The 11,129-nt window shown below is 48.4% G+C and overlaps 1 protein-coding gene across 1 annotated transcript in view; it reads right to left on the reverse strand.

The window, feature by feature from the left end:
• The window catches only part of Thbs2 (thrombospondin 2), a 30,036-nt gene extending 21,812 nt beyond the window's left edge, over positions 1 to 8,224 (reverse strand). Inside the window, exons 1-4 of the mRNA XM_040728111.1 lie at positions 8,031 to 8,224; positions 5,504 to 5,654; positions 3,478 to 4,034; positions 1,638 to 1,722 (exon numbers count right to left, since the gene is read on the reverse strand). Coding sequence (XP_040584045.1) covers positions 1,638 to 1,722; positions 3,478 to 4,034; positions 5,504 to 5,555 — 694 coding nt within the window. The 5' untranslated portion in view covers positions 5,556 to 5,654; positions 8,031 to 8,224. The remainder of the gene's footprint in view (positions 1 to 1,637; positions 1,723 to 3,477; positions 4,035 to 5,503; positions 5,655 to 8,030) is intronic.
• Positions 8,225 to 11,129: the final 2,905 nt, after the last annotated feature.

The raw sequence follows: 11,129 nt of genomic DNA on the forward strand, positions 1-11,129 counted from the left end.
GAGCCTTGTCCTCATCCTTATCCCCCAAGTCTGTTCCCCCAATACAGTCTGCATACTTACCCCTTCTTACACCCCATGATAACCTGCCTGCTCATTCTGGGGACTTCCTTTCGGAATAAGAGCAAACTCAGGTATCTTCACACTAGAAACATACACCTCCAGCAGACACTGTTTTCTCTCCACACGGTGTGTTCTGCTGTTCAGTGGCTCCTCAGGGAGGAAGGTAGACACCCACAACCCTGGCCCAGTCACAGAGAGTCTGCCTGGACCATGCATTCATAGACTCCCCAGTTCTCAAGTTGCTTTGAGACAAGTCCAAAAACAGAGTCACCCTCAGCTAATCCAGAGTGAAGGGCTCCAGGGAAGAGGGAGCTCCAGGGAGGGAAGAAAGAAGGGATGAGAAGCTTCACTCCACAACTGAGTGCTTACTGCTTGGGCTCAAAAACGTGTGGCAAGCCGGGCGGTGGTGGTGCACACCTTTAATCCCAGCACTCGGGAGGCAGAGGCAGGCGGATCTCTGTGAATTCGAGGCCAGGCTGGACCGACAGCCTCCAAAACAATAAAGAGAAACCCTGTCGCATAAATACCAAAAAAAAAAACATGTGGCAATCCACATGGCTCCTGGAAGCCCAAATGCCAAGTGGACCACTAACCGTACAAGCCGTGCTAATGTAAGTACTTGTGTAACCAACTAGATCTTGAGCAGATTCTATTCAGCGTTTATTTTCATCTATGATTTTTAAAATCTTTAGCTTATCTAAGATACTTATTTTTCATGTCTTAGAGCTAAGCAAAACAAACCAATTTGTGTCCTTGTTTGTTCCTGCTTCTGCTGTGAAGGGATTTGGGTTTTGGGCTGATGACAGACATATGTTTGAGTCAGTCTGTTCCTCCCATATCTGTACCAGTTTCTGCGGCTGTGAAGTTTGAACTACTTAGCCTTGAAACAGAGACATTCTCAGTTTAACAAACATTGAAGGATCCATGCTATGAGACCAGGATCATGAGTTTGCCTTCCAAATGACTGTGATCTTCAAGTCTGGCATGACCAGTGGAGGATAATGGGAGTCCCTGCCAGGCCCACGCTCTGAGTGGAGAACTCATAGTGGTTCCTGATACATGGATCAAAGTATATAAATCCAGTCAGTCCATTCTTACTCCCCGTCTTAAGAGAACAGATTTAGACCTCTGTGTAAGTCCATGTCATTGAGAAGGGCTCAGAACTTCTGGAAATGCTTACGTGTTTGCTTTTAATAGTTCTGTGTATTATTGACTTGTAACTGAGAGCCTAAATTATCCTGTTGAAGGAACCTACATGTTAGAATGTGTTCAGAAGCCATGAGAGGTATGAATGGTCTTGATCATGGACTGGACTATATCCTCAGAACCTACCCCCTCTCAAAAAAATTGGATTGTTTTTCTTAAAAATCTATTCAGAATCAATCCTTGACCATTTTCCATTGTCAAGGACTAAGAAGTCTAAGTTGGCTAGCAAGCTTGCACACTTAGCCCAAATCCACAGCAGGGCACACACACACACACACACACACACACACACACACACACACACACACACACACGGCCCAGCAGCAACCCACCAGGAAAGAACAAAGACTCCTATATCAGAGATCACCCACCTCCCTGGCTGAGTTGACAGCCTTTCTTGCTTAGAATATCTTCTATAGAATCAGCAAACACAAGGTGGACATTCTGCAGCAAGCCCTGGAGGGAGATAGAAGACAGAACTTTAGCTAAACCATGAGCTTCATGGAGACTGATGACACTTTATAGATGCAGAATAGAACATTCCAATAGCATGGAGTAACCTCTGCTTTATCCACTAGGCCTGAAGTTTCTTTATATTAGTTCTCCTATTCCTGCTACTTTGGAAATATTGCTACACACACACACACGCACACACACACACACACTTGCACACATTCATGCAAAGATTTAGCATAAAAATTCTAACTAGGAGGGGGGCCCAGGGATAGGAGAATTTTTATCCCCTATATGTTCCCAAATAGACATGCTGGCTATTTCCTCGCATGGAGCTGGAGTGCCATGTCCTTGTTTGTAATTCAAGTCTCAGAAACATCTACTGGTTCAGATAAGGTAGCCCCTGGGTCACACCAGGATGAGAGAGCCAATGATATAACATGAACGTGTCAGTTAAACAGCCATGGCAGCACCCCACAAAGCATGCACATCTGGGCCTTTTATGCAAATAAGTAAGCTTTGACCTATAGTCATTTCCACAAATAAGTGCATGCCTCCAAGAGAGCGACGTTCAGATGTCCCTTAATCTGCTGTGAGAGAGGAACGGATATACTCATCAGAAGATAAAACACTCTAAGCTGAAAATCCATTTAGCACACTTTACCTAGAGGATGCACCTTTGGTTGCCTCTGCCTAGCACCGAGAGGGACGAACACAGTGCAATATTGATGGACCACAGAGAGTCAAATCACAGAGCCTCAGTATGACTCCACAGTCAGGGGATGAATAAACCCCAAGAAAGCCACTGTAATCGGGGGCATCTGTGTGCACCCAGCATCGCAGGTTCTAAATTCTGTCTTAGAAGGATCCAAACTTCTTTAGCCACAGTGAGGGGACGGGGAGGCGTACACTCACAAGTCAGCAACTTTTCTTTGAGGGACTCAGTTACTCGTTAGTGCCCCAGTCACTTCATTCCCAGAGCAAGGGCTAGGATGCGGCTTCAGGTCTAATAAAGCAACCTGGGGCTCCTGGGAACGTGAGGATTCCTACCTCAGCATCTGACTCAGGCATTCACACGCAACATACCTGTGACACAGCTCTGCCTCTCATAGCGGAGGAATGCGTGTTCCGTGCACACGTACTGAGTTGATTGTGTCTCATGAATATGCACCACCGTTAGCATGTGCGCAGGTGCCATGTGTGCAGAAGGGTGATGCACATGTGTGCACACAACTCCTTGCGTGTCCTTTGTGTATGCATGTATTCATGCATGCATGTATGTAATCCCACATGTCAGTATTGTGTCTTGCTGTGTGCACACATGTGTAAATGTGCGTATGGGGGGCGTGGGGGCGTGGTGTGCATGCTTCTCCTTGCCTGTGCAATGAGTGTGAAAGCGCGGTGTGTTCACACTGCCGTATGAGCAAGTGTGCTACGCAAGTGTGCACCCGTGGTAGACGCATAGGGGATGTGTGGTGTGACTGTACCTGTGTGGCTAGCTCACCCTCTCGAGTGCACGCATGTGTTTGCATGTCATGTAAGCATAGGTGCCACACAAGTGAGCACGTGTGATATGTATGGGATGTGCATGCAGTATGCGTAGGTGCATAGAGTGTGCACATATGTGCCACATTAAGTGCTACATGATTCTCCAAGGCAAGATTGCATCTTTCCAGCACAGAAGCTACGCTGAGTGTGCCCCATGCTGTGAGCCCCCCAGCAAGGCTCTGTCACATGGCTGCCATGCTGCACGCTCACCCTGAAGTGGCTCTCTCGGGATGCACCTTTGGCCACGTACATCCTGCTCCTGTCTGCCTCCAGCTGCTCATAGAATGGCTCTTCCAGGGTGACGCTGTCAATGAGATCGCAGCCCACGTACAGGCTATAGGTGTCGCTGGCCACCTGCACGGTTACATTCCTCCACTGGGAGTCAGCCAGGCCCACATCCTCCAGGAAGCTGGTATGCTGGGTGCCTTCTACCCAGTAGTTGAGGTCCAAGGTATCCCTCGGGCCATTGGACACAATCTCAAACTGCCTCTGGGAGGTGCCAGGGCCTTCCAACACCAGGAGTGTGCCCCGAGACTTGCGGTCCTGCTTCAGCTGGGCTGTGAGGAAGAAACCCTCCTTTCTCCTTGCAAGCTTAGCAATCCTGCTGAGGTCGTCCGTCTTCACTGGGGGGATGTAGTCAAAACGCACAAAACGGTAAGCGGGGACCCCAGGGTCAGGCCCTCGGAACTGCTTGGCACCGATGGTCTTCCGGTTAATGTTGCTGATGCTGAAGAGGTCAAATGAAGTGTCTTCACCCTGGTCACCAGCTGCCGAAGGGAACCACAGAGTGACAGTTACCCACGGGCTGAAGGTAAGGCTTCCCAGAATGCAGGCTGGAGAATCACAAGCTTGCAAGAGACAAGGTGCAGAGTTTACCTTGCATCTCCGTCTCCCACCCTGGCTGAGACGTGGCAGGCTCCTTGCAATGCTATAGGCTGGCTTTCTCCGGGGCTACAGTACAGAGAGTGTTCTGTGCCTTCTTCCATAAATGCCAGCACTGTGACACCCGCCCAGATGTCACTGCAGACCAGGCCTCTGAATCCTAACCCTTGGTCCCTGTTGTTCTTTGTCTCAGATTTGGGTCAAGCGCAGCCAGCCCCCTCCGTCATGTGACTGGGGAAGAGGAGGACCGAAAAAAAGGAGACCTTTGACTTCTGACTGTGGGATTTGAGGGTCCACTAAATCCTATGTTGCTTTCTTAGGATGATATTCTGCCCTAAACAGATGGTATAGACATCTTTTCACTTCTACCGAAATACCTTTAATGGATAATAACTAGTGTGCTCTGTTGAGTCAGGATCCGAGACAACAATGGACCTCATGACTACCAGAGAGTGGTCTGGAATCACTGTCCAGCTGCCAATGACAGAAGCCACCAGATCTCATAAAAATTAGAACAGGCTCAGTAACCCAAAAAGAATACACTTTAACTGACTAGAAAGTTAAAGCAAAGCATAGCTTCTCATCAGGTGCCCAGAAACTGAAAACAAAATTAACTACTGCTTACAGAGACACAGATATTATCATTTTTAATAAAGATATTTGTGGCAACACAATTAAAATAATTAGAATCTGTGACTATTACTCCTAAAAATGGCAGCCCAAGGCTTATAAATTGTAAGTTCTTTTATAAATTGTAATAACGCAAAAAGGCCAAGCTACGTGAAGCAAGTACCTCACTACTAGTTTGATGGAGCATGTTCTTCTGTATATATGTTTCTCTTATTGGTTGATAAATAAAACACTCTTTGGCCAACAGCCAGTAGAGGCAGGAAGATAGGCAGGGCTAGAAGATGAGGAGACTTCTGGGAAAGGTAGGCAGAGAGGCACCGGAGGAGACGTCATGTAGCCGCCAAAGGAGTAACAGGTCTGGGCATTCTCCTGTAAGCCCACGTGGAAATACACAGATTTGTGGAAATGGGTTAATAACTAAGACAGAGCTAGCCATTGGCAAACAGTTTGATAACTAATACAAGTCTTTGTGCACGTATTTGGGGCAGGGCAGCTGAGGAACCTCCAGTAACACTGCTTGCAACACGCTTGTGTCTATTCCTAATGTCTCCAAAAGACAACCTCTCCTCGCTAGACAGACTCAAAAGCCAGTGGGATTTTTTTTTATTTACAAGCGTGTTGAGAAAGTTTCACATGCGAGATGCAGAGTACAAGATGCTTGCTGGTCTCCGGCCTGCAGCTAAGCCACGCTGCAAACACAGACAAGGGTTACATCCATACTCACCATAAGCTCTTGGACCCAACCCCAGAGCCAGCAGGGCCAGTGCCCAAAGCATCCTGTCTCCACCCGTGACGCTCAGGAGAGAACCAGTCTCGCGGGTGATGAGCACACAGCTTCAGCCTGAGAGTCACTGGGAAGTTTGCTTGCACGTGACCTTTAGAAAGAAAGAAAGAAACAGGGTCCACACACAAAAGTCAGAAGCAAACGCATCCGTGAGAAGCAAACCTCTATAGACACGAAACTTCCTTTCCAACTAGGTTCTCCTGATGGTTACAAGCATTCATCTCACTGCTTCTCCCTGACATGGAGATGAGAGGGTTCTAAACACTCTTGCTGTGCGGTCACCATGACAACTTGGGGTTTCCGTGGCTGAGACCACGGCTCCTGCTCTTCCAAGGAGCAAATGGGGAGGGGCACGCCAGAGCATTGTTTCCCACAGGAACTCTGCTATAAACCACTTGCCAAGACTTAACCAGGAGAGCTGGACCCAGGCAAATATCCTGTGGGGTGAGAAGAATCTGGACAGGCATTCTATGTAAACGCCAGGTGTGCATTCCTTAATTAAACGCAATACTAACTGCAGTTCAAAGCAGGAGGAATAAACACGGTGCATCTTCTTAGGACAAGCAGAAACTTTCACTCAGCGAGGATTTCGCTCCACTTTTCTGGTATTCTGCAGGCCTGTTTTTTCCATTCTCAGGGATTCTAAGTTGGCTCACTGGACTCTGGATCAGAAGTCAGGAGGCCTGGCTCGAAGCCCGGCTCCTCTGCTCCTGCTCCGTTAACTCCTTGTGAGCTTCCTTGCGTCCCATTCCCAGCTCCCCATCCTTCAGAGAGGAAGGAGTCTGGGGCGACAATCCAGGCTCTCTTCTATGTCTTACCCTGCTCTGTGGAAACTGGCCCACACCCTGTAGTCCCTTGTCTCTGTTAGATGGCTAAAATGGCTTAGCTTCGCATTGACAAGGACCCCCTAACCAGTCCCCCTCTCTAGAGCACTTAGGTAAGCTGGAAGCAGTGCCCGACACAGAAGGAGGGTTTCCTCTCCGGGGGAAGGCAATGAGGCAGGATCCTCCGTTTTCTAGTCTGGTCCTGATACCCACAGCACTGCCCAGGGCTCATCTACTGGGTCATGTTGCAGGAGGCAGCTGAGCACACCATCCCACCTAAGCCAGTGACACCAGCTAGTCCACCCAGGCAGTCCTTATATCTTCTGACTTAGTTTCCTTGTCTGTGGCTCAAAAAAAATTACTCTTGCAGTAACTGCCTAGCTGAGGTGTTAGAGAGAACAGAGCTGAGGCTATGGAGAAAGTTGAGAATCCCAACTCAGCCCGCCTCTGAAGGCTGCATCGCAGCCTGTTTCTATCCTCGAATCCCCAATCAGATGTGTGCCACAGGACCCCTGCCCTGAACCCTCATCCCCAAACTTCACCTCATCCTAAGGACAGTTGCAAGATGGTAGCTCTGCAAAGGTGAGCTTCATCTCAAAATGACACCCTGCAAGCAGAGTACGTGAAACCGTGTTTTGGTTAAAAATGAATAAAAATAAAATCAACCAGGAGAGTCACAAGCAATTATCAGTCTTTAATACCATCCCATCTCGTCTTGCTGCCTAGCCCAAACTGAAATGGAACAAAGGAGTGATGAGTATCTGGTACTGAACAAGCCTCCTGGCAGCCAGAGTAATCGCATCCCAGCTCCACGGGCACCGGGCGTGTGTGCAAACTACTCCCCTGAGCCCGAGCCTCTTCCCTGACCACACGTCCACACCGAAGGCTTATGGGTAGACGTTCACTAAGGTTCTTCTGCAACAGTGCATCATCACAACTTATATGGGTCTTACGCAAGTTCAGCTCACAGGACCAACCAAATGGTAAAAGACATTGCCGGGGGGGGGGACCAACCAAATGGAAAAAAGACTTTGCCAGGGTGGGGGGCGGCTCTTTGCCCCTTCAATACCTCTCTGCCTTCCTCCCCTCCCTCCTCCTCCCTGACTACTCTCAGTTGCAGCTGCAGCAACGGCGGCATACTAGCTGCAACCCAAACTCACCCCCTTCAGTGCCCCCAGCCCACCCCACTGTACGTTATAATGACAGCAACACTTTGTTCAGCGGCTAATAATGTTTAGAGTTTGGATCGCTGTAATCCCTCTGATTATTTTCACATTTTCCGGGGGGGGGATCCTTCGACATTCTTTTCTCTGGTTCCCTCCTCCGTAACAAACTCCCGTGTAGAAACTTCTTATTTTTGAAGTTGAAATGTCAGTGCTTTTCCCCCAGCATCCTAGGAATGAAGCTTGCCAGACCCTCACCTCGCTGGTATCCTGCTGTGGGAGACCCTGCAGCCAAGACAACAGTGACTGTTCCCTGCAGGTCTCTCTAACTGTGCCCGGCAAACCTGAGCTGAGAGAGCCTCTCTGCTAAGTGCGAGAGGGCACAGCTGTACTTTCCCCCTCCAGCGTCCTGCAAGCCACAAGCCTATTCTGAAAACATCAAGCCCAGTGAAATGTCTGAGAAATTTAAAAAAAAGGTACCTTGTGTATTTGAAAATGAATGATGACCGACGTCAGTATTCTAAGTCTGTCCTGAGGAGTGACCTGGTCAGGGAGGCTGCATGCAGACAGTGGAGGATTTCGCTGCCTCCAGGCAGTGACCAGCTCCTTTATACGCCCTTTCCCCAAGAGGCCTGTCAATCAGACACACGCGGAGGCACGTTTAATTCATTCTTTCGAAGGAGTATCATGATCCCTCCTCTGCTGTCACCATTTGCTCAGAGTACCTGGTGTCCCGGTCCAAATCCAGCCCCTCTGAGCTGACGCCCCTCCTACATGTCCACCCAGGCTTTCCAGACAGGGGCGGGGGGGGGGGAGGAGCCAGACAAAAGGGGCAGGCAGGGACTCACTTTTCCTGTCTTCTCTCAGGAAATAAAATGCTATAAATAAAACCAGCGAGATTGGCTGGGACTCCCCATTTTGCTGAGGAAGAAGAAAAAAAAAGCCAATTCTACGTTTAAATGTGTTTCAAATTACCCAATGTGATACTGGCCTTCCCAAGCCAAGTGAGTGACAACCAAAATGGCAGGGGAGAGACAGCAAGTTCATCACTGTGCTGAGAAGTTACTCTATTCAAAGGATTGATGTTTGTCATATGCATAAAGAAGTCACTGTAAAAGAGAGGCCGCCCGTTTTATCTCTGACCCTGGGAAGTAGCCCTGCTTCTGCGAGAACAGATTTTTAACCCAAACTCACTTCCTCTGTTCAGTCAGGGCCCTGAAACCCTATGCGACCAAATCTCCCTGAAAGAACTTAGTCCTCGGCCAAGTATTGTTGAGATGGCTAGCTTTCCTAAGAGTGGGAATCCTGTAGACAGAGACAGTCTCCACAGCTAATAAGATAGGGTGGGGGAAGGTCAGGGACTCCACAAAAATATAGGAACGGGAGCTGATGCTCTCCCCCATACCCTGCAATTTATACCAACCAAGCCAGATGGGGACAGATCCTAAATACAGGAAGAGGAAGATTAAGGAAGGCCAGGGCCTGCGTGGGTGATAGCTAGATTGAAGGCAGGGTTTAAATGAGTTCACCAGACACAAGATAAATGATGGGCAGGTGTTTATTAGGGAAGGACTTACACAGGAAAGAGTAAATAATCGTCACAGTCTTCCTGCTGTCTCTGTTCTTCCAATGATCTTTGCAACCCAAGAGAGCAGGAGTCAGCCCCTCCTCTACCTTATAATGGGTCACATCTGCATCTAAAACCAAGCCCAAAGGGTGTGGCCATCACTACAAGTTCACCTGCAAGGCAAGATGCCACTACACTAGATGGGAAGAGGGTTGCCACCCAAGGAAGACAGTCAACATGGAAGATGGGGACACTGGTGCCACCACAAGTAGATCTGTGGCATCTCCCACAACCCCTGCCTGGTCTTCATTCTACACAGATGACACATTCAGACTTTTCCGGACATTGCTCCCAGTTGGCACAGGACAATAAATAAGTCAGAGCTCATTCAAAGAACAGGAAAGAGAAATGAAACGGAGAAAGTGCTTAGCCCACTTTCTGATCTTGGTCGGAGACTTCACTGACGTATCCTGGCACTCACTGCGCTGGATCTTCTTAGCAGCCTGGGACCAAAGTGGGCAGGGAGTCAGCAGATACCACCACAGGGGAAAACCCTGCTGGGTGAGGGAAGCTGTATAAGACAGCGAGGGGAGGGAGAGGAGGCTGCAATTGCAAAAGCAATTTTTTCTTATGAAGACTGTTCTTTTATTACTCCCTAAGAAGTATCTGTTTCTACCCAGGTGGTGGTAGTGCATGCCTTTGATTCCAGCACTTGGGAGGTAGAGGCAGGTGAATCTCTGTGAGTTTGAGGCCAGCCTGGTCTACAGAGTGAGTTGCAGGACAACCAAGGCTGTTACACAGAGAAACCCTGTCTTGAAAAACAAACAAAAAAAGAAGAAGAGGAGGAGAAAATAGAAAGGGGAAGAAGGAGGAAGAGGAGGAGGAGGAGAAGAAGAAGAAGAAGAAGAAGAGGAAGAAGAAGAAGAAGAAGAAGAAGAAGAAGAAGAAGAAGAAGAAGAAGAAGAAGAAGAAGAAGAAGAAGAAGAAGAAGAAGAAGAAGAAGAAGATATCAGTTTCAGTTACCAGTTTCTGGACCAGCAACATAACTCAGGAATGAAAGCACTTGCTACAAAGCCTCACAACCTAAATTGGATCCTTTGAACTACATGGTGGAAGAAGAAAACTGACTCCCACAAGTTGTCCTCTGACTTCTATTCACACGCTGTGATACATGTGTACTCACTTCCAAGCACACACACATACCATACACAAATCAACTAATCAAATATGACAAAAAATTTAAAATGAATATGTCTCTAGCTAACAAAATAGGAAAGATTAGCCTCTGACAGTACACATGCCTTCCTTCTTTGAAGGAAGATGCATTGCTTCGAGTCACTTAGGTGATGACCAAAGTCTTAGCCTTAACTAAAATGATTAGATTCAAATTTATATTTGGATCCAAAGCTGAAGGGAAAAATGTCACCAGGCTCCCGAAAGGGGTTTCAGTGCCTAACTGCCCCACTGCTGTTCACAGATTCGCGCCCTCCATGGCAGATGTTACAAGGTGAAGCAGGAGGGGATGGGGTGGGGGAAGGTTGTGCACACTCTGCAGCCTTCTCAGCCTGCAGGGCTCCAAGCTGCTGCCGATGCGTAGAAAGATGTTCTTTTGAAACCTCCCATAAAGAAAACCAAGAAGGGTTTTGATGGGAGAGGTGAGGAGAGTGGATAGTGTGTGATGTGTGGGTGGGATACTGGGAAGGCCAGGAACATCCCAGGCAGAGACACGGGTGTAGTAGAATCAGTGTTGAAACGAGTGTCTAGGGTAGAAGTTGCTGAGGGAAATGGTTGAGTCCAGGCAGGAAGTTGTGAGGCTACTGCCATCTGGCCCTCACGGCCCTACTATAACACAAAGGGGACTCTCCCAGATACCTTCCTTCTCGGTGTCCTTGGAAGGGGTGTGGTGCACCAACAGAGTCAGTAGAAAGAAGATGGGGCGTTTTCAAGCGCATGGAGACTCCCACGGAATGTGCAGAGTGAGGAAGGGGCGTGTCGCAGAGAGGGGTCAACAG

Source organism: Mesocricetus auratus, unplaced genomic scaffold (genome assembly GCF_017639785.1).
Source record: "Mesocricetus auratus isolate SY011 unplaced genomic scaffold, BCM_Maur_2.0 Super-Scaffold_100018, whole genome shotgun sequence".
Taxonomy (NCBI): domain Eukaryota; kingdom Metazoa; phylum Chordata; class Mammalia; order Rodentia; family Cricetidae; genus Mesocricetus; species Mesocricetus auratus.